Source organism: Oncorhynchus clarkii, chromosome 16 (genome assembly GCF_045791955.1).
Source record: "Oncorhynchus clarkii lewisi isolate Uvic-CL-2024 chromosome 16, UVic_Ocla_1.0, whole genome shotgun sequence".
NCBI classification, from domain to species: Eukaryota; Metazoa; Chordata; class Actinopteri; order Salmoniformes; family Salmonidae; genus Oncorhynchus; species Oncorhynchus clarkii.
In genome coordinates this window covers 23,076,238-23,100,625 of record NC_092162.1, presented here as the reverse complement: position 1 = coordinate 23,100,625, position 24,388 = coordinate 23,076,238, and the positions used below count along the sequence as shown (strand labels likewise).

Below are 24,388 nucleotides of genomic sequence, written 5' to 3'. Positions count from 1 at the left end.
ATCAGCGTTCAGAGACAGATAAACATCTTGATTCCATGTTTAGTGGAGATCTTCTGTGTAAAGTGCCATGGAAAGGGGGGGCGGGAAGCATCTAATGCTGTACTTAGACGTTCTACGAGTGGTCTGAGGAAGTAGGTGATTAAAGTGTTTTCCAGCGCAACTTAAGTAGCAATGGTTTTGAGCAACAGCTTGGAGATTTATAAAATGCTCCTATGACGGTTCTAACAATGAATTTAGCCTTAAGATGCTTTAGGAAACCGGGTCTAGTACTCGTGTGACAAATTTCACCCACAGTGTTTCAACAACCTTTCCACAAATCTGCCCCACTTACACAATAACTTTCTTTAGGAAGTATTTAAAACGAATTTCATCTCCTCTGTGAGCGGATAAGACTGGGACGTGTCCATTAGGCACCCCACGAAAGACGACGGACTGAAACAGGTAGGGACTACCTGGACTTATCCAATAACAAACGCTAATTATCGTTTTCTATATCGTGCCCTTAACACGACTCTGGTATACTTTACAATGGGAGTTAGTTGACTTTTGGTAGGTTAAAAGAGGGAGTAGGCTAGTTGACATTTTCAAAGGTCCAGTTAACATAGGAGCTTCACGGAGGGGGCTTGTGTTAAGATCTCGCTCTCAATCCTCACTTTCAGAGAGAATGGCTGGGTGAAGTCCACTCTCACACAGCCGTAATTCTTCCGCAGCATCCGTAACACTCCGCACGCGACACCCCACAGACTCTCATTCTTCTTCGGCTTCCCCTGAGGGTTGTAGACAGAAATATAATTCACACATAGCTCTATGGTTATATACTTATAGCAAATACATACACATTTAGGGTGGTATTCAGAGAGATTCCCCCAACTACAAAACATACGCCAACACAAATCCAACACAAAGAACCCATCTCACACACACAAACTCCTTTGCCTGCTCCGCCCGCAAACACACGTCCGTACCAGCTGCTCACTGTTGTAGTTGCCCTCGAGGATGCGGTCATAGGAGATACCCACGGGCACCACCATCACTTCGGGGATGACGCCGTTGCACAGCGCGTCCACAACGATGGAGAGCATGCCGGCGCGTGCCGGGGAGGGCTTGCCGCTGCGAGAGCGCGTGCCTTCCAGGAAGACCTCCAGAAACTGCTGCTGCCTCAGCAACTCCTCTGTGTACTAGGGGGAGGGGGGGATAGATTAGTAATATGATAAATTAGCTGTTTTTGAGACATGCTTACATGGGTTTCATCTACTCATCTAGAACTAAATTGCCAATTTCTACTCCCGGGTGCACAACACACACCAGAACAATGGACAGCCAAGTGCAACCTAGTGCATCTGACCAGAATACCAGCTGACATTTGTTAATTCTGACGATTCTGTGTGTTGAATTGGTGCAAGTAGCCACCACTCGTCGGCACCCAGCAGGTGGTCCCTATAACACACAGAGGCAAGAGATGCAACAGCCCCCTACTGCGGTTAACCGACCACAGTTATGGTGTGCGTGAGCTTTTGTCCCCATTCTGTAATAAATGCAGTGTGTTCCAACTGGTCTACAGCTTCGGGACAGTGTAAAGGCTTTAGGGGAGCGATGCTTTGGCTTTAAATAGTCCCTTGACATTTGACAGAGCTGGGAAATAGACCCCATCACGAAACAAGAGATGCAATGATGCCAATGGCCCTTGTATTTAGTCAGTTATTTTCCCTGCACAATTGCTTCCTCCCGGGTCATTAGATAAACAAAGTCTGATTCAACAGCAATGTGTTGGTGTGTCTTTTAAAAAGTATGCCCATGCATTAGCCAAGTAGCCTATGGAGGCTTTTGCCCTCATGCTTTTGCATAACTCACACACAGTACCAGTCATAAGTTTGGACACGCCTGGCCATTCAAGGGTTTTTATTTTTTAAATATATTGTAGAACAATAGTGAAGACAAAACTATGAAATAACACATTTGGAATCATATAGTAACCCCCCCCCCCCCCCAAAGTTTAAACAAATACAAATTCATTTTATATTTGAGATTCTTCAAAGTAGCCACCCTTTGCCTTGACAGCTTTGGACACTCAACCAGCTTCATGAGGAATGCTTTTTCAATAGTCTTGAAGGAGTTCCCACACATGCTGAGCACTTGTTGGCTGCTTTTCCTTCGCTCTGCAGTCCAACTCATCCCAAACCATCTCAATTGGGTTGAGGTCAGGTGATTGTGGAGGCCAGGTCATCTTATGCAGCACTTCATCGCTCTCCTTCTTGGTCAAATAGCCCTTACACAGCCTGGAGGTGTGTTTGGTCATTGTCCTGTTGAAAAAACAAATTGTATCCCCACTAAGCGCAAACCAGATGGGATGGAGTATTGCTGCAGAATGCTGTGGTAGCCATGCTGGTTAAGTGGGCCTTAAATTCTAAATAAATCACAGTCACCAGCAAAGCAGCCCCACACCATCACACCACCTCCTCCATGCTTCATGGTGAGAAGCACACATGCAGAGATCATCCATTCACCTAATCTGTGTCTCACAAAGACACAGCGTTTGGAACCAAAAATCTCAAATTTGGATTCATCAGAACAAAGGACAGATTTCCACCGGTCTAATGTCCATTGCTCGTGTTTGTTTGGCCCAAGCAAGTCTCCTTCTTATTGGTATCCTGTGTTAGTGGTTTCTTTTCAGCAATTCGACTATGAAGGCCTGATTCACGCAGTCTCCTCTGAACAGTTGATGTTGAGATGAGTCTTACTTGAACTCCGTGAAACATTTATTTGAGCTGCAATTTCTGAGGCTGGCAACTCTAATGAACCTCTGCAGCAGAGGTAACTCTGGGTCTTCCTTTCCTGTGGCGGTCCTCATGAGAGTTAGTTTCATTATAGCCCTTGATGGTTTTTGCAACTGCACTTGTAGAAACTTTAAAAGTTCTTGACATTTTCCACATTGACTGGCCTTCATGTCTTAAAGTAATGGACTGTCATTTCTCTTTGCTTAGTTGAGCTGTTCTTGCCATAATATGGTCTTGGTCTTTTATCAAATAGGGCTATCTTCTGTATACCCCCCTACCTTGTCACAACACAACTGATTGGCTCTAACGCATTAAGGAAAGAAATTATACAAATTAACTTAAGGCACACCTGTTAATTGAAATGCATTCCAGGTGACTACCTCATGAAGCTGGTTGAGAGAATGCCAAGAGTGTGCAAAGCTGTCATCAAGGCAAAGGGTGGCTACTTCGAAGATTCTCAAATATATATTTAACACTTTTGGTTACTACATGATTCCATGTGTGTTATTTCATAGTTTTGATGTTTTCACTATTATTCTACAATGTAGAAAATAGTAAAAATAAAGAAAACCCGGGAATGATTATGTGTCCGAACTTAGCTGGTGCAGTCCCTCCATACTTCGCTTCACGTGTTCAAGTATCCATCCCCATTTTTAAAGAGCATGTCTCTTCCAATTACCAAAGATATTTACAATTATTTAGTCTTATACAGCCATATCAACGGCAAATTTATCTTGTGACTCGCACATACTATTTATAGGAGCCTAATATTAAAAATAAATAAAAGATCTGGAGAAGTGTCAATGTGATACGTAAAGCTATTTAGGCTTACATGTTAGGGCTGGGCGATGTATTGAATTAATTTGATACATTTGAATGTATATTTTAGCTCGATGTTCCAAATGCCCGTATCGCAAAAATCAAGATTTTAGCCACAGACTTGTGCTAGCTGCCTCGTCTGGTTTACAAAAAAATGTGAAATAAGCATAAAAAAAGGATTTGGTAAATCATTATCAATCTCTTTATCCAGGTAGGCCACTTGATTACAATATTTAAATAAGTATAACAGGCTGGGTTGTCCAACAGTTGGAGACAGACAGGAGGGTATATTCCTAACAGTTCAACTGTTCTATCTTGTTAGCAAAGCAAATAAATCCAAGTTGGTGGGACTTCAAATATAAAGATTAGCTGGCTACTCACTAGCACGTGGGGCTTGTGGTTGGGAGACCCGTGTTCATTTTCTATAATACCTGCTACAAGAAGTTAGTCATTATTAGTGGAGGTGCATTGTGCATGGTTCTGGTTAAATTTGTAACAAAAATAGCATTTTAGACTTGAAAGCCAAAATCAGGTTAAACTACTTTCATAAAATAAAATTATTAGTGGGTCTTATGGTTGTGGAAGGCTTATCATTAGCCTAGGTATACTTTTACAATTTATTTTATTATTCCTGGCGGTTTGAAATGCAGTCATACAGTAATTTCTTTGCCTTTCTCTCTAAAACTGAAAAACCTCATGCCAAGTGCCTAGCTAGAAGAAAAAATATATACTGTCAAGGTGGTGTGTAAACAAAACTGCTTAAAAATTTGGCAAAATAAGAAGTTGGGGTATGGGGGAGACAAAATACTGATACCTACATATAAAAACATAGGAACTGTTCACATTGATCTTTAAATTGTGCAACAATGCTTATTTTTTTTAAACGACACATACCGTAAATGGAGATGATTTTTAGGCCATATGGCCCAGCCCTACTACATGTTGAAGCCAACTAGAACATTGTGGAATGCAAACACGCCAACCATATTAAGCAAATCTGGATGCATTTCACTGTATGCCATTTAATAAACAGTATCAACCCACAATGTCCTAGGTCGAGAACATTCCTTGCTCTCCAGCCAAATTAGAGTTGATGATAACAAAGACCCCCAATAACCTACACAACTCACTGGCCAGTGAGTGGTCAAGCCCTTCACACCTACAATTTATTTATTAATTCATCAAAACCCAGACCTTTCGCGTCACTGCCAGCTATTGCGCCCATGATTCCCGCTGTGATAATAGCAGAAATATTTCCGACACACCCACTTGACAGCGCTGTACGGCTGCGGTACGATTGTGTTAGGTTTGTTAAAATAAATCCCTCAATGTCACAAGGGAGACACAGCTAGTGCCAGTTTAGCCAGTGTGGCCGATGTGAAATGGCTAGCTAGTTAGCGGTGGTGTGCGCTAATAGTGTTTCAGTCGGTGACGTCACTCGCTCTGAGACCTAGAAGTAGTTGTTCCCCTTGCTCTGCAAGGGATGCGGCTTTTGTGGAGCAATGGGTAACGATGCTTTGTGAGTGACTGTGGTTGATGTGTGCAGAGGGTCCCTAGTTCGAGCCCAGGTTGGGGTGAGGAGAGGGACGGAAGCTATACTGCATATCCACATTTCACCAAACATAGTATAATAGACTAAAGCCATTAGCAGAGCCCCAGAGGCACTTTACACTAAGGCAGATGGACACACGCACACATTCCTTTTCTCTCATGGACAGATACACATAGTGCTCTGTCAGGCTAATAAGTACCGTAAAGGGGATACCATTATCCTCTGTAGACTTACTACATATAATAGAGATCTGTACAAGACATCCTTCTTTCCGTCTGGCGTCTCGTCGAGTTTTCGCCGAATGAAGAATCCTCCCAGTTTACGTATCAATGTGCTGAAAAAAATAAGCAAGCCCAGTCGTTCACTGAAATAATACAGTCTAATAAGAAAACTAAACAAATCCTGCATCTGGATGGTATATTTCAAACAACTAATGGCTAGGCTAGCTCAATAACTTCCACATTGCACAGGTGATTTGAAATGCATTTTCTTCCAAGTGCAGATCTAGGTTCAGTTTCTCCTACCTTGATTCTAACCTCATCCATTATCAGACCTGAGATCAGCTTCGACCAGGTAGTGCTAGGCAGTTAGGCACAGATTTAGGACCAACTTACCTTTCCAAAATCATTAGTCGAAGGGGACGGGCAGACCAAGATCAGCGAAACTGATCTAGATCAGCATCTAGATGGGTCTTCTTCCAGTTGAAGGCTCACCTGAATATGGGGATGTTGAGGTTGTTGCCGGCGGCGATGTGGGGGGCCTTGATGTTGTGGCAGAAGAGGATAAAGGTGATGAGCAGGTAGTCGATGTGAGACTTGTGCACGGGCAGGAAGACAAGGGGAGCGTTGTACTGCAAAACACAGACAACAAAAAAAAACAATTTAGGCCATGGTTGAAAGGGCATGGTGTTCACCCATAAAATTGATTATTTTATTCAATAGAGAACTGCATCCGAAAAACAATAGTCCAGACCCTGGGTCTCGACCATATATACAGTGTACTCAGAATCCTTCCCTTTTCCCCACATTTTGTTATGTTACAGCCTTATTCTAAAATTGATTAAATATATTTCTCAATCTACATACAATACCCTATAATGACAAAACAAAAAACAAGTTTATAGAAATGTTGGCTAATTTATTAAAAACAAAAAACGGAAATATCTTATTTACAAAAGGTATTCAGACCCTTTACTATGAGACTAGAAATTGAGCTCAGGTACATCCTGTTTCCATTGATCATCCTTGAGATGTTTCTACCTGATTGGAGTCCACCGGTGGTCAATTCAATTGATTGGACATGATTTGGAAAGGGGCACACACCTGTCTATCCCACAGTTGACAGTGCATGTCAGAGCAAATACCAAGCCATGTCGAAGGAATTGTCCATAGAGCTCATAGACAGGATTGTGTCAAGGTACAGATCTGGGGAAGGGTACCAAAACATTTCTGCAGCATTGAAGTTCCCCAAGAACACAGTGACTCCATCATTCTTAAATGGAAGAAGTTTGGAACCACCAAGAGTTCCTAGAGCTGACCGCCCAGCCAAACTGAGCCATCGGGGGAGAAGGGCTTTGGTCAGGGTGGTGACCAAGAACCTATGGGTCACTGACAGAGCTCCAGAGTTCCTCTGTGGAGACAGGAGAAACTTCCAGAAGGACAACCATCTCTGCAGCACTCCACCAATCAGGCCTTGATGGTACAGTGGCCAGATAGAAGCCACCCCTCAAGCGGGCTGTCGTGCCTGTCACTGGAGTATGCCAACAGGCACCTGTAGACTCTCAGACCATGAGAAACCAAATTCGCTGGTCTGATGAAACAAAGAGTCACGCCTTGAGGAAACCTGGCACTATCCCTACTGTGAAGCATGGTGGTGACAGCATCTTGCTGTGGGGATGTTTTTCAGCGACAGGGACTGGGAGACTAGTCAGGATCGAGGTAAAGATGGATGGAGCAAAGTACAGAACGATCCTTGATGAATATCTGCTACAGAGCGGTCGGAACCTCAGACTTGGGCAAAGGTTCACCTTCCAACAGGACCACAACCCTAAGCACACAGCCAAGACAGCGCAGGAGTAGCTTCGGGACAAGTCTCAATGTCCTCGTGGTCCAGCCAGAGCCCAGACTTGAGCCAGATCTAACATCTCTGGAGAGACCTGAAAATAGCTGTGCAGCGATGCTCTCCAGCCAAACTGAGCGCTTGAGAGGATCTGCAGAGAAGGGAGAAACTCCCCAAATACAGGTGTGCCAAGTTTTTAGCATCATACCCAAGAAGACTGAAGGCTGTAATCGCTGCCAAAGAAGCTTCAACAAAGTACTGAGTAAAGGGTCTGAAAACGTGATAACTGTTTTTGTAATTTCCTAAATTTGCAAACATTTCTAAAAACCAGTTTTTGCTTTGTCATTATGGGGTATTGCAAGTAGATTCACAAGGGGGAAAAAACTATTTAATCAATTTTAGAATGGCTGTGATGTAACAAAATGTGGAAAAAGTAAAGCGGTTTGAATACTTTCCTTATGCAGTGTACGTACACACAAATATAAACTCAACATGTAAAGTGTTGGCCCCATGGTTCATGACCTGAGATAAAATATCCTACATTTTCCATCCTCAAAGTTAGCTTATTTCTCAAATTTTGTGCAAAAATGTGTTTAGATCCCTATTTGTGAGGATTTTAGCATTTGTCGAGATAATCCATCCACCTGACAGGTGTGGCATATCAAGATGTTGAAAAAAACAGCATGCTCATTACACAGGTGCGCCTTGTGCTGGGGACAATAAAAGGCCACTAAAATGTGCAGTTATAATCAAACATTGCCGCCGTCGTCATTTTAGAGAATTTGGTAGTACGTCCAACCAGCCTCACAACGCGTGACCACGCCAGCGCAGGACCTCCACATGCGGTTTCTTCACCTGTGGGATCATCTGTGGGGAGGGGGGGGCTGAGTAGTATTACTGTCTGTAATAAAAGCTCTTTTGTGGGGAAAAACTCATTATGATTGGCTGGGCCTGGCTCCCAAGTGGGTGGGCCTGTGCCCAGTCATGTGAAATCCATGTATTTGGGCCTTCATGAATTTATTTAAATTGGCGGATTTCCTTATGAACTCAGCAAAATCTTTTAAATTGTTGGGTTTATATTTTGGTTTAGTATAAAGCGAACAGACTGAATTTCCATATCTACCCTCTCTGATAAAAAAATAATAATAATCTGGTTCTGTTTGCATTGTGAATTTTGTGAGCCTCCCAATTTAAAATTGACATAGAAACAGCCCCTCAACATTGATTGAACTGGGTTAGAGGAATAGAACGCCGCGGATCTGGAGATTAAAATGACGAGGGTGTCAAGATGACGTTGATTGACCCAAAGCGTGGAAACGCCGAATGTTACCACCTGCCAATGCTGAAATATGGAAGAAATACAACCAAGAGTAGGGCGATCTAAACGGTCACAACAAACTGAAATTATTATTTAAACACTTAAGTACAAGCACATTAAAGGTTGTACTATTGTAGAGAACAATCTATTGCTTATTTGTATGTGATTCATATTGACAAAGGCTAAAGAAAACTAGGTTTAGACATTAATTTAGTAGCACCCTCTTGAATTTACCCAGATTTTACTACATGTTAGAGCAGTGAGTGAACGCCCTATAAAAAAAAGGATAAGTTCAGGAAGTTAGACGTTTCCTAACCCTGGAAGTAGTCAACAGTACTGGCCAGGAGAAATTATAATCCATGGTTTGGTTCTTTAAACAGCCACAACAAACCTCAGCTAACTTTAGCCATCAATAGCTAACAATCAATGGAAGTGATAGGGGCAATCAATGATGGTTCAAGGTGGTTATGGTCATCTAAACATCACCTTAGGTTTAGCTGACTTGACATAAGACTGAAGTAGCTTTATCCACACACAAAAAAAACCCCCAAAAAACACAGTCAAGGTAACATTGAGGAAGCTCTGTCCCCGGGGTAGACAGAAAGGGTCCCATGATCGACCAGGACTAAGGTTTGAATGGTTTAGTGAAGCAATACATTTATATAATTCCATGAACCATACAGTCAACACACACCAACATTTAAGGTAAACAACTCAAAATTCCATAGTGTACCTTTAAATGACAAATGTTACAGATCATGCATAAAATGTTGATCTAGCAAAAAGTTAGTTACATATTCTAAAACATGGAAGACATTCTTCACGCTGGCGCAACAGTATCATGCCAGCAGTATAAAGTGTTAGCGGTGATTCTAACCTCCGTAGCAGCTTTCTTCACCATCTCCAGCTGGCCTTTGTGGATCTGGATGCTCCAGAAGAAGCCATTGAAGAGCTTGAGAAGAGCCCATCCCGTCAGCCTGAAAGATAAAAATGTACAAGTATGGCTCCTTCAGTGGCATTGTCACCTGCCAAAGTGGTGTTTTATTTATTTATTTTAGCAACTTTTGTTGTAACGGGGACAAAACGGCATTCTTCATTTGAGCACTGCTTACATTGATTAGAACTAGCATTTGAGGATTGATACAAACCTGTGTTATCTGATTGGCAGCAATATCCATAGACAAAACCATACATTTGTTTGAAAATAACCACACATTTTCAGACTTATCAAGGACATTGTGATTCCTAAACCACGACATCGCCCATTTTCAATTATTTCAAAAGGCCGGTGGGAACCCTGCCAGCGCCAAAGAACATTACATTAAGTGCTTTGAGAGTAGAGGACTCGCTGAAAGGTGCTGTACCTGATGAAGGCTGGTGAGATGTTGGCCACCATCTCTTGCAGGAACCCTCTGGCTTTCCGCCTCACCTTGCTGACCGCTTTATGTTCCACCCCAGCCTCGGTGGCCGCAGGATCCAACTCAGTGGCCACCTCCACAATTGCACTCTCCACCCTGGGACAGACAAGTACTGTCAGAGACAAGCATTCTTCTGATTCTTCTTCTACTGGAAAATCAAAAGCTAATGGAGGTTTGAAAGGCATTATATTCAAAAGTTTTAAGGGAGCTATGCTCAGGATATGACAGTTTCAAGGGTACTGTTCATGGGAAATTACTGTTATAAAACGCACTGTTAAACTCATGAGAGTTGTCTGCTTTGTCTCTTTGGCTGTGCACCAATACATGATCTCCTTTCTGTCACGACCTCTGATATAAATACATTAGAGATGAAACCAAGGGCTGGTTTGTCTTCAAGTCTATGAAGTCAGTTCAAAAGGAGATGAGGAAGTCATTTACTGAATAATCATGGTCCATCGTCTCTTCTTCCAAATCCCTGCTTGTTCCCTTCTCCCTTCATCCTCCCCTCTCCATCCCTCCCTCCCCCTGTGTCTCTCTGTGATACCTGCTGTTGTTGAGTACATTGTCCACCACGTTGCGAGCGAACATGTCCTTCTGGACGTCCCTCTCCAGAACAAACAGCACATAGCTGAGCCTGCGGGCCAGCCAGCCACGATGTCTGCAAGACCACAGGGAACACTTGTCACATACTCTGCATACACAGTAACCACAACAATCAGAGTGCACCCAATCACAAGTATATACTATTAACATAGTTACCGTAGCCTTACAGAAACAAATTTAAACAAAATGATTACATTGTAACAGCTGTAGTCCACCAAAGCACAGGATCAACTTGGGTGGAATTTAAATGTTTACATTATCTTGTACAGTAATATGGTTACAGTGAAACACTTGTCATTATTTAAAATTTAAAAAAAGCAATTTCACAACCCTACCACCACCAAAATCCACCTGTCATAAGACTCCTTTTGTCAAATATACAAGTTAGTGTTTTGTTGACATGAACATATACACATTTGTCCTGTTGTTTTGTAAGGCACAAGGTAGCCACCGCTAACTTTGGGACCACTGAGGTCAGTCACCGGATAGGAGTGGCTGGTGTTCGTTGACAGTCAATTATTCATCCTTAAGTTTTCCACTGTTTCACAGGGACACCCTGAGCTTCATAGACAAGTGGCGAGTACGTGTCGTTTGAAGTACAGCATATCTACTACACTGTACCAGGTGTCAAACCTGCGTGCTTGAAATAAACGTTGAATGTCGGCACAACATGTTGAACAGCGTTTGAATACACCGCCACATGAAAAAGGTCTATTAAAAAGAGAAACGACCGACCAATGACTTAAAGTGCTGTGGTGGGGCTTACCTGGTGTGTGTCTCATTGATGTAAATCACGTTGCGCAGTCCTAGAGAAGGAATGCTCGAGTTGAAGAGTCTCGCCTGGAAGAAAACAGAGGAGCTCTGTCAGGTAAATCTATTGCAAGCTGGGACACAGAAACTTATGCATAAGTTAATGTGCTGGGGTTCTACGAAATCGAATATCACCAACAGAGGTTTGGCTCTACCTAAAATGGAGGATGGGGCAGATCGGGGAGAATCAGCCATAGAATCTATTCAGTGGAATACTTTTTCCGTCCTCCAGGTGGAATTAATTAGTCCCTTCCTGTTTCAGTCTTTTTCTTCTGTTTGGTGTAAAGAATATGTAGGCACCAAACAGAAGAAAACCTGGTGTCAGCAATTTATATCTTGTATTCTTTTGAACTTAACATGAATTGGGGGTATTAAGAGTACTATATAGGTAGAGAACATTGCTATATCATTAACAAAATACTTTATTGATTAATCAAAGCCCTAATGAACACAACCAAGCAATATCGGGATCACCAGGCAGGGGTTTGAGTAAGTCAGCGGCTAGAGTAAACTAGACCACGGCTCAACTCACCTGACTTTGCGGTGTGCAAGAATGGCAGCAGCGGCCCACGAATGGCCTCTTTCTGTTCAGCAAGCCCTCCTTCCACGTGCTGGTCACACAGCGCAGGACAGACGGACTGGAACTGCGGTCCTGGACACAGACACTTCAGTTCAGTTTGCGCCATTGTTCAAAACAACAAAAGAATAGGAAATATAGGAAATAGATAGATTTTAGATAGATTTTAGCGCCGTGTTGGTCTTTCACACCCACACAAATTCTCAACCAACAGCAATTCTCCTCGCTATCGGTGGTCAAGTCTTTCTTAGTGTTTCCTCTACCATTACTGAGCAAGACAGTCCTCCCTAAATTAGCACCAACCCACCTAAAATAAAAATCCCAGCAACTAAAAAAAAACACACATGGGGAACCACATCACTACTTCATCGTTCAATCCCATCTTACTGAGTCATCGTTAGGCTGCTTCCAGCGGCTGCCTCCCTGGTCGGCTCCATTGACCTGGAGCAGGCTGTCTGGCCCAATCGTGACGGCCACTTCCATCTCCTCCCTTTATATCACACACCAGCTAGGAATCTGCGGGACCGAGAGACACTCACAATCACAGATCAACACAAATGCCATCAAGAGGTCCCCATAGTCATGACCGAGCTCCAAGCCATATGGCGCTTACATACCTAACAGAGCAGGCCAAACAATTGAGGGGGTTTGGACTGGGGTGACAGATGATAGAATTGGGGTTGTGTCAAATTTTTAAAAAAATGTCCATTTCAGAGTGTAGTTATTTTTTAATTCAATTGCACAGCTAGCAGGAGACAGTTTTCTGGACCACACATGATCATGGCAGAGTTTGAAACAAATCCCCACTGGATTGAGACAAACTGTCATGATATAATTCTGCCAGGGGAGGCATAAGTTAACATTAAATTGAGGTTTTTGGGACAGCCTTTCCATCTACCATTATCATCGCACACCGCACACATACAGACGGGCGTTCCTGTGTCATTGCCTCTTCAGAAAGTTGCAGGAAATACAAGTTACTGATGCATTCTGCTCATGTCTTATGATAAACTTGGGCAAATAAATGTTCTAATAAGTTGAATACATGTAATTGATTTCCTGCTAAGTTTAAAAAATATATAATTGTTGAATTCTGTTTTATTGTCCGATTTCTGCGATTACGTCTGCGTCGCAGGTTTTATAAGGGCCCTAGAGTTGGGACTGGGAATGACAGAATTGGGGGTGAGAGTGACCTCTCCAGCTACTCAAAATAGATCATGGGGCATCACCACTGGCACGTGGCAAAAAGAGTGGAGATATTTTTTTCCCAGCCCGAGTTCTTTCCTTCACGTCCTTCATGACCTACGTATGTATTACCACCTGAAACCAATTTGCTGACCTGTGGGCAAGAGCCTTTTCCCCCTTCGGTGTCAGGTTATAGGCTACCCACACCCACCCACCCCAAATGACAGACACAAATACACACAGATCCACACACACACACACACACACGTAAAAATACACGCAGATAAACCCATGTATAAACTAATAAGTTAACCTCTATATAGAGTCATACATTCACATAACCACACGTTGCCTTCGAGTCAAATTTTCCTATGCTATAGCATACAATATTTAACATACAGCAGAATTTTTAAAGGGACCAAATAGTTTGGGTTTGCTTTGTTCTTTTTTTTGCCATGGAAAAAAAAGAAAGAAAGTGATACTGGTATCGTCCCAGCCTTAGTAAGCACAACCGAGCTGGCTGTTTCAGAGTCGAAGGGAAAACGGGGCATTTGGAGTGTTCACACACCATCTGAGGGATATTTGAGGCAGAAGTGAGCGACCAGACCGAACCCACCCAAGACACCTCAAATTATTATTATTATTATTTTTTTTAAATCAACAAAACTGCAAAGAATTCCAGTATACCTAGCCCATCCCTAAAGTTTAAGTGAAAGATGGAAAATGTATGGCATTTATGGTAGCCGGGCAGGTTGAGCCTGCTCTGTGGTTGACCAGTTAAGGTGTTCAACAAAAAACACCTAACAGCCTTACATAGGTGCTACAAATGTTTTATTTTATCTGCTACACTGAAGCATAACTTGTCAGTGTGAGCAGAGCACTACCAACCAGGCCTAGGCATTCGATAAGTATTCAGACACCTTTACTTTTTCCATCCTGCTACGTTACAGCCTTATTCTAAAAAGGATTTCAAAAATAAGAATCCTCAATCTACAGAAAATACCCCATAAATACAAAGCAAAAACAGGTTAAGAAATGTTTGCAAATGTATTAAATTAAAACAGAAATACTTTTACATAAATATTCAGACCCTTTGCTATAGGACTAGAAATTGAGATGGTAGACTACAAGTTGTACATGTGGTTAAATTCAATTGATTGGACATGATTTGGAAAGGCACACACCTGTCTATATAAAAACGGTCCCTCACTTGACAGTGCATGTCAGAGCAAAAACCAAGCCATGAGATTGAAGGAATTGTCCATAGAGCTCTGAGACAGGATTGTGTCGAAGCACATCTGGGGAAGGGTACCAAAACATTTCTGCAGCATTGACGGTCCCCAAGAAGACAGTGGCCTCCATTCTTAAATGGAAGAAGTTTGTAACCACCAAGACTCTTCCTAAAGCTGGCCACCCAGCCAACCTGAGCAATCAGGGAGAAGGGCCTTGGTCAGGGAGGTGCCCAAGAACTGACAGAGCCTGACAGAGCTCCAGAGTTTGTGTGGAGACTGGAGAAAACTTCCAGAAGGACAACCATCTATACAGTACTCCACCAATCAGGCCTTTATGATAGAGTGGCCAGACTGAAGCCAATCCTCACTTACTGTGTGTTGAAAACAAAAACCTGAAGGTAATTTTACGCTACAGCAGCGCAGGCCTCTCGTGGAGCCGGCATGCTCACGCCCAGGTTTCATTTAAATGAATAGGAGAGTCTCAAAACTGAAGAACCCTTTCTCACATTTTCAGGCAAGTGACTTATCTTCACGCAACCCCCCAAAAAAATACTGCTGACTTGTCTGATGGGCAAGTGCCTTTCAGACTAATGCCAATCCCTGGACAGCTTAACACGTTTTACCGGTGAAACGTTCATAAAGCATCTGCACGCCAATTACCAACCACCATGTTTTGTTTCAATCAAAGCATACATTTGCCCTAATGGCGTGAGCTGCTGAGTTTGGGCCACGAGAGAAAAATGCAAGCAGACATTGATTCAGTTTTGATCTGATGAAAATACAACAGAACAGACCATGTCTCACACCAGACAAAGCCTTCCAATCACCATGGGGTGTGTGAGAACAGGAATGGAGAAGCAGCGACGGGGGCCTGTGTGTGTGTGTGTGTGTAAAGTAGCACCTGCGCCTGATTGTTCAGCTATCGGGAAGAGGGGTCCCCGACACTCCAGATTTATGGAGGGGCATGGCAGAGGCAGGGTCCACCAAACCCACAGGGCTGTGTGTGTGTGTTGTGCTTGTGTGCACGCATGTGGCGCTGCTGCTCTGTGTTTTTGAACAACACTGACAGAGATGGCCTATCTAGGCTAGGCCCATCATCAAGTTTTATTATAATGTTCGAGCCCTGAATGCGGATTAGCTGAAAGCCGTGGTATCAGACCATATACCACAGGTATGACAAAACATTTATTTGTACTGTTCTAATTATGTTGTTAACGAGATTATAATATCAATAAAGGCACCTCGGGGGTTTGTGATATATGGCCAATATATCACGATTAAGGGCTGTAACCAGGCACTCTGCATTGCGAAGTACATAGTAACAGCCCTTAGCCTTGGTATATTTGCCATGTACCACACCCCTGCATGCCTTATCGCTGAATATAGCCTTGCCATTAGTGATAAAAAAATAAAACAGTTACATATAGATACTTTGACTCCAAGTATCGATTTGCAAAAATCGTGCAAACTGGAAATCACATGTCTTGAGGCTGCATTTATTTTAGCTGGGGATTTTAACAAAGCAAAAGCGAGGAAAAACTCTGCTGAAGTTCTGTCAGACTGCAGTAGAGGTCGACCGATTATGATATTTCAATGCCGATACCGATTATTGGAGGACCAAAAAAAAGCCGATACCGATTAATCGGCCAATTTTTATAACACATACATGCATACAAAAGTGTCGGAGAAGTAAAAGTGCAATATGTGCCATGTAAAAAAAAGCTAATGTTTAAGTTCCTTGCTCAGAACATATGAAAGCTGGTGGTTCCTTTTAACATGAATCTTCAATATTCCCAGGTAAGATGTTTTAGGTTGTAGTTATTATAGGACTATTTCTCTCTATACCATTTGTATTTCATATACCTTTGACTATTGGATGTTCTAATTGGTACTTTAGTATTGCCAACCTAATCTCGGGAGTTGATAGGCTTGAAGTCATAAACAGCGCAATGCTTGAAGCACAGTGAAGAGCTGCTGGCAAATGCAGGAAAGTGCTGTTTGAATGAATGCTTACAAGCCTGCTGCTGCCTACCACCGCTCAGTCAGATTGCTTTATCAACTCATAGACTTAACTATAACACACAGAAATACAAGCCTTAGGTCATTAATATGGTAAAATCCAGAAACTATCATTTCGAAAACAAAATGTTTATTCTTTCAGTGAAATGCGGAACCGTTCCATATTTTATCTAACAGGTGGCATCGCTAAGTCAAATTATTGCTGTTACATTGCACAACCTTCAATGTTATGTCAGAATTATGTACAATTCTGGCAAATTAATTACGGTCTTTGTTAGGACGAAATTCATGTTAGCAGGCAATATTAGCTAAATATGCAGATTTAAAAATATATACTTGTGTATTGATTTTAAGAAAGGCATTGATTGATGTTTATGGTTAGGTACACATTGGTGCAACGACAGTACTTTTTTTGCGAATGCGCGTGTTAAAAATCACCCATTTGGCGAAGTAGGCTGTGATTCAATGATAAATTAACAGGCACCAAATCAATTATATGCAACGCAGGACAAGCTAGATAAACTAGTAATATCGTCAACCATGTGTAGTTAACTAGTGATTGTTAACATTAGTGTTTATAAGATAAGTTTAATGCTAGCTAGCACCTTACCTTGGCTCCTTGCTGCACTCGCATAACAGGTAGTCAGCCTGCCACGCAGTCTCCTCATGGAATGCAATGTAATCAGCCATAATTGTCCAAAAATGCTGATTACCGATTGTTATGAAAACTTGAAATCAGCCCTAATTAAATTGGGCATTCCGATTAAAATCAGTCAATCTCTAGACTGCAGTACACTCGACCACTGCTACTCCAACTGGCAAGATGCCTACAAGGCCCTCCCACGCCCTCCTTTCGGCAAATATGACCACGACTCCATTTTGCTCCTCCCTTCCTAGATGCAGAAACTCAAACAGGAAGTACCCATGCTAAGGACTATTCAATGCTGGTCTGACCAATCGGAATTCACGCTTCAAGTTTGTTTTGATCACGCAGACTGGGATATATGTTCCGGGTAGCTTCAAAGAATAATAGCGACGATTACACTGAAATGGTTTACCAGGGAGTGTATAGGAGATGTTGTACCAACTGACTAAAACCTACCATAACCAGAAACCATGGATAGATGGTAGTATTTACGCAAAACTGAAAGCGCGAACCACTGCATTTACCATGGTAAGGTTACTGGGATTATGGCCAAATACAGTGTTGTTATTCCCTTCGTAAGGTAATCAAACAGGCAAAACGGCAGTACAGAGACAAAGAAGTTTCAATTCAAAGTCTCAGACATGAGACGTATGTGGCAGGGTCTACAGACAATTACGGACGCCTGGCTTCCGGACAAGCTAAATACCTTCTTCACCCGCTATGAGGATAGCAGTGCCACCAGAGAAGAGCCTTCTCCGTGGCTAGTGTGAGTAAGACCTTTAAGTGTCCCACAAGGGTGAGTACTTAGCCTCCTCCTGTACGCCCTGTTCACCCATGACTGCGTGGCCATGCACGCTTCCAACTCAATCATCAAGTCTGCAGACAACAACAGTAGTAGGCTTGATTACCAACAATGAGACAGCCTACAGGGAGGTGAGGACTAGGAGTGTGGTGCCAGGAAAACAACCTCACACTCAACGTGAGCAAAAGGAGATGATCGTGGACTTCAGGAAACCGGACCACAGTGGAGAAGGTGGAAAGCTTAAAGTTCTTTGGCGTACAAGTCACTAACAAACTGAAAATGGTCCACCCACACCGTGTGGTGAAAGCGCCTCTTCAACCTCAGGAGGCTGAAGATATTTGGCATGGCACCTAAAATTAGAGGTTGACCGATTTTTCAACGCCGATACCTATTATTGGAGGACAAAAAAAGCCAATACCGATTAAATTGGCCGATTTTTTAAAATGTATTTGTAATAATGACAATTACAACAATACTGAATGAACACTTATTTTAACTTAATATAATACATCAATAAAATCAATTTAGCCTCAAGTAAATAATGAAACATGTTCAATTTGGTTTAAATAATGCAAAAACAAAGTGTTGGAGAAGTAAAAGTGCAATATGTGCCATGTAAGAAAGCTAACGTTTAAGTTCCTTGCTCAGAACATGAGAACATATGAAAGCTGGTGGTTCCTTTTAACATGAGCCTTCAATATTCCCAGGTAAGAAGTTTTAGGTTGTAGTTATTATAGGAATTTTAGGACAATTTCTCTCTATACCATTTGTATTTCATATACCATTGACTATTGGATGTTCTTATAGACACTTTAGTATTACCAGTGTAACAGTATAGCTTCCGTCCCTCTCCTCGCTCCTCCCTGGGCTCGAACCAGGAACACAACGACAACAGCCACCATCAAAGCAGCGTTACCCATGCAGAACAAGGGGAACAACTACTCCAAGTCTCAGAGCGAGTGACGTTTGAAACGCTATTAGCGCACACCCCCCCCCCCGCTAATTAGCTAGCCATTTCACATAGGTTACACAAACCTAATTTCAGGAGTTGATAGGCTTAAAGTCATAAACAGCAGAGCTGCTGGCAAAACGCACTAAAGTGCTGTTTGAATGAATGCTTACGAGCCTGCTGCTGCCTATCAAATCATAGACTTAGTTATAACATAATAACACACAGAAATACGAGCCTTAGGTCATTAATATGGTCGAATCCGGAAACTATCATCTCGAAAACAAGACGTTTATTCTTTCAGTGAAATACAGAACCGTTCCGTATTTTATCTAAGGGGTGGCATCCACCAGTCTAAATATTCCTGTTAACATTCAAGGTTGTGCAATGTATGTCATAATTACGTAAAATTCTGGCAAATTAGTTCGCAATGAGCCAAGCGGCCCAAACTGTTGCATATACCCTGAATCTGCGTGCAATGAACGCAAGAGAAGTGACCCAATTTCACCTGGTTAATATTGCCTGCTAACCTGGATTTATTTTAGCTAAATATGCAGGTTTAAAAATATATACTTCTGTGTATTGATTTTAAGAAAGGCATTGGTGTTTATGGTTAGGTACACGTTGGAGCAACGACAGTCCTTTTTCGCGAATGCGCACTGCATCGATTATAAGCAACGCAGGACACGCTAGATAAACTAGTAATATCAACCATGTGTAGTTATAACTAGTGATTATGATGGATTAAGTTTAATGCTAGCTAGCAACTTACCTTGGCTTCTTACTGCATTCGCGTAACAGGCAGGCTCCTCGTGAGGCAGGTGGTTAGAGCAGTGGACTAGTTAACCGTAAGGTTGCAAGATTGAATCCCTGAGCTGACAAGGTAAAAATCTGTCTTTCTTCCCCTGAACAAGGCAGTTCCTAGGCCGTCATAGAAAATAAGAATGTGTTCTTAACTGACTTGCCTAGTTAAATAAAGGATTAAAAAATATATATATTTCGGCAAAATCGGCATAAAAAATGACCGATTTCCGATTGTTATGAAAACTTGAAATCGGCCATTCCGATTAATCGGTCGACCTCTCCCTAAAATCCTCACACTTTTACAGACGCACAAGTGAGAGCATCCTGTCGGGCTGCATCACCGCTTGGTACGGCAACTGCACCGCCAGCGACTGCAACTAAATAAAGGTAGTTCTGTTTTGTATTTTCAATATATTTGCAAACATTTCTAAAAACCTGCTTTCGCTTTGCCATTATGGGGTATTGTGTGTAGATGGATAACGTTTATTTTTCCCGTATCAATTTTAGACTACGGCTGTAACAAAACATGGAAAAGGTAAAGGGGTCTGAATACTTTCCAAATGCACTGTACCGGCACCTAAGTATCATGAGGTCCCTGGCAATTCCATGCCCTACTAGCCATAATGAGAATATCCTTTGTTGACCCTTGAAATATCCCCTTCCAAATCTCTACAATACTGGGATGATGACTTGGCAGTCTACTGCTGTTGGGCAAGGTCTTCCCTATGACTCGACATTACATTATCTAATCAATAAATACACATGGCAGGTCCAGAAATCACATTCTAACCATTTCTCTACCGGGTAAACATTGGATTTTTTTTATTTCACTCTGCTTTGAGTTCAAATTCAGTGGGATGTCTCATCTGATCCAAGGTCATAAATGGGGGAGAACAGGCGATTGCTTCGATATGGAATCGCCTAACCCGGTGTTTTGGTTAACCCCAAAACACAATTGCTCTTCCAGCTGCGTTGCAATAAATGTGTTGTTTTCTTGCTGCACAGAAAATGTTATTTACTTAACCCAAACCACGGGACCCCTGTTGTGTTTACTTTCAAAAATGGCTCTTTGTTTAACAGAAAATATATACAGAAAATCTAGCTCGTCTTTTCCTCTAAAATTGAGCAAAAAAGGGAGTTCGCCTATTTCAAGTGAGCTCAGCGAAAATACAACAGCGCACAATGAGAATACAATCTCCTCCAATCTGATACGCATCTGTAGCCAAAGTTCTTGTTACCACATTGCCCAGGCAGTCTGGAAAGAGGAACTTTGCACTAAACAAAGAGCAACATATTCTGTACTATTGCCTTTCCCTGTAGTCCTGCAGTCACATGAACCCACTCACTGTAACATAGCAGCAAGTCAACCTTGGGGTGACATGAGATGCAGTATCATAAAAGCCCATCGTCAGGACTTTTAGCTGGAGTCATCAACGGAACAGTGTTTGTCCTCACAAAAGCCCTTATTGCTGCAAGTAAGCCGGAAGCTTAACTTTCTGGAAGAAAGGAAAGCATACGTATAACAAGCATTAGGTTCGTTGCTACCAACCTATTTACAATGATTTATCGTTATTCAGAAACGTAGGTCTGGCACAAAGCTATGGGACCGGGTGGAATTGAAGTCAAGTGAACCTTTCTTTTCCCCCTCTCCTTCCTTCGCTTTTCCTTTCCCTCCGTCGCTCCCTTTGTCCCTCTGTTTTTGATGTAGGTCAATGGCAAGTCTCAGTCGGGCTGCGTGACATGTAGACTATTCTTCTGATCATTCCATTTCTTATGTTTGGCAGTTCATGCCAAGTCAATATAAAAACGGTTTCAATTGAGGCTGATTCATTGGCTTGAAATACATTTATGATACCGAAGCAGAAAGGCTACTACAGTTCATCAAGCCTATTACTAAAATTAACCTGGCTACAGTATAAATCCATGGGCAATATAATAGCTCAACATTCACTGTGGTAGGCTTATGCTAATCACTGTGCATTGACAAACAAGAAAACGAGTATACACACACACAAAACTTAAATTTGTGGACAGATAGCTTGGGGAGGAATTCCTAATGTAATTAATCGGAAAATCCCGCCATGGGTAGTGCCTTCCAGTTTAGAACTAGGTCACCATCAGACGCTGAGAGAATCTCTTTATAAATGGATAGCTACACCAACAAGGGTGCATATTTGTAAGTGTGTGAGTATGTATTAAATATATGTATAAATATAAATATATACATGTGTGTGGCTAATCACTGAATAGGACATAAACTAAGCCAAACTGCTCCTGCACAGCTCAAGCAAGCAATGAATGACATACTGAGCTTTGCTGCATTGTCCCTTTGTGTTCTTGTAGTAGGTGACCCGCACACTGATGACAGAAGTGTGACTAGAATTCTGCTGGGTTTGCAAAGGTCAATGACCTGCCGTATTCAAACAGGGGTGGTGAGGAAATTATTGATGGTAGGACTACCATCATAACACCAAACACAGGCTTCATAACATTTTTGAAGGTATTATAATTATTACTATTTTATAATTATGGCTTCACTACTTCTGCCCCAAAAAAAGCAAGGCAAACAGGGGTTTGGGACTTTGCTCATAGAAATCTTAACACGTATGGACGCTTCACTGATCCTGGTACAGACATATGAATTGCCGGTGGCCATCAATATTTACAAAACAATCTAAGAGAGCTATTATCATTAGTCCTATTAAGAATGCTTCAATTGAACGAACATATGGGGCGGCAGGTAGCCTAGCGTTGGACTAGTAACCCGAAAGGTTGCAAGATCAAATCCCCAGGCTGACAAGGTAAAAATCTGTCGTTCTGCCACTGAACAAAGCAGTTAACCCACTGTTCCTAGGCCGTCATTGAAAATAAGAATGGGTTCTTAACCGACTTGCCAAATTAAATAAAAAGGTAAAATGATAGATGTGGTACATTGACCTTTCACACATCTTGCAAGCTAGGCATACATATGAAAGGTATAGCTACTGCACACATCGCTTATTGGACTCATTAGCAGTTATACATATATGAATGTTTTCTTCCTAGAAATGGAACGCTGAGTAGGTCGTTTGCATGCCAAAACATCTTATCCACGCGTGGGTGGCTACTAGCTAGGTTAATCCGACTCACAAACTGCCTGTTAATCTTCATTAAACGGGTCAAATGAAGCCGGACAAGACAGATGCCATGGTGGGGGATGATGATGAAATCTTAACGAAAATAATTTCGCAATTTGTTATTGTAGTGAACATAAAAGTGACGTGTGAAGGAGCTTCATGGCTGAGTAAATTGCATAGGCAAGGACAGGTGCAGTGTTTAGCTATACAGCACAGGCTAGCTCACATTGTTGCCTGATCATCAAAATCACAGTTGGATCGGTTGTTTAGATGGGATAGAGCTTTTGTCAAATTACGCCGAAAATAGTTTTTGCATTTGAGCTAACCCTAACCCTTTTCCTGACCTTATTATGTTAGGATAATTAGCATAACACGTTAATTATTATAACCTGCTGCGTAAGATAGAAGTTGCCTAGGCAGCCGATTGTGCATGGAAATCCTCCTAAACCGGTTATTAAAGTCAATTTTGACCAAATCTGTATCCCTTATAGAGAAACCAGTTGACGCTAAGCTAACATAAGCTAGTACTATGACGCTATTTCATTCAATGGTCAACCTAATTCACACCATTCACTCAGGCTAGCTACCGTTAGTTTAGCTAGCTAGCATAAATGCTAGAACGACTATACAGAAACCCGCAGGCAACCGCACCGACCCGTTTCATCAACGTCGTGGGACAAGTCAACACAATATTAGCTAGCGTTAATATTAAATAAAAAAGTTTCTCAGTCTTACCTTGTATACGACCTCTAGCTGCACCACCATGTCTTGTGAATATACCCCCGTTGGCGCAATGTTCTTCTTCGATAGTTAATGGCAGACTATCACCAAAGATTTTTTTAAAGATAGACCAGAGCCTGTCGTTTCCAATTGGAGAAAATTAATCCTAGTTGGCCGAACAAGCAAAGAGGTGGGCAGAGACAAACACGAGAGGTGAGATCCTATTGGCGCGTTCTAGCATTTATTTGCATATTTCATTATTGAACGCCTACTATGTAAAGTGCGCGTGTGCAACAACTCAATTCGCCCATGCACTCCTTCTAAACGCCTTTTTTTACTTTGGCAAAGTCTTCCAAACTCAGTCCACTCGGTTTGTTACAAATTCTAGTTCCGGAATCAGAAAACTGTAAGGAGATCAAATGTTTAATATATGAGAAAATATGCAGAATGGCAGACAAAATCCATCTCGCCCCATCTTCTCCCACTGCCGGCCACTGGGCTTCCGCTCATCACCATATTTGGTAGTGAGTGGAAACGGGAACCGGTTGCTTCACATTTTTACATCCGGTGAAATATCTAGCTCATTGTTCTTTCTGTGCTACAATCTATTGAACAAAGGAGGTTAGTTAGGAATCCATTTCATTCTGGTGTATTGCCGCCACCTACTGTACCGGGTGAACAACAAGAAAAAGAAATCCATTGCAGGAAAGATGGCTCCCGCGAGAGTTTGAAAATGTTCCCTTTGGTGTGGCAAACGGTGCTAAATTGTTCCCTACAAACCCCTGATCAAATTGATATATGATAGCCTCTACGGAAGCTTTCTATGTTTTTCACACCTTTATATAACTTGTTGAATAGGAGTCAATGGTCACAGGCTGATAAAGGCATAGAATTAGGAATTAGAATACTTAATAGTAATTTATTAGGATCTCTATGGATAAAGGAGAAAAGTTGGAACGTTCACATCCTCATTGAAAATTATTGTA

At 42.0% G+C, this 24,388-nt stretch overlaps 1 protein-coding gene across 1 annotated transcript in view; it reads right to left on the bottom strand.

Moving 5' to 3' along the window:
• The window catches only part of LOC139368212 (glycerol-3-phosphate acyltransferase, mitochondrial), a 40,863-nt gene extending 16,962 nt beyond the window's left edge, over positions 1 to 23,901 (bottom strand). The window contains exons 1-11 of the mRNA XM_071106861.1: positions 23,418 to 23,901; positions 12,317 to 12,445; positions 11,885 to 12,004; positions 11,309 to 11,382; positions 10,484 to 10,597; positions 9,886 to 10,035; positions 9,399 to 9,498; positions 5,859 to 5,995; positions 5,380 to 5,479; positions 966 to 1,178; positions 654 to 767 (exon numbers count right to left, since the gene is read on the bottom strand). Coding sequence (XP_070962962.1) covers positions 654 to 767; positions 966 to 1,178; positions 5,380 to 5,479; positions 5,859 to 5,995; positions 9,399 to 9,498; positions 9,886 to 10,035; positions 10,484 to 10,597; positions 11,309 to 11,382; positions 11,885 to 12,004; positions 12,317 to 12,412 — 1,218 coding nt within the window. The 5' untranslated portion in view covers positions 12,413 to 12,445; positions 23,418 to 23,901. The remainder of the gene's footprint in view (positions 1 to 653; positions 768 to 965; positions 1,179 to 5,379; positions 5,480 to 5,858; positions 5,996 to 9,398; positions 9,499 to 9,885; positions 10,036 to 10,483; positions 10,598 to 11,308; positions 11,383 to 11,884; positions 12,005 to 12,316; positions 12,446 to 23,417) is intronic.
• Positions 23,902 to 24,388: the final 487 nt, after the last annotated feature.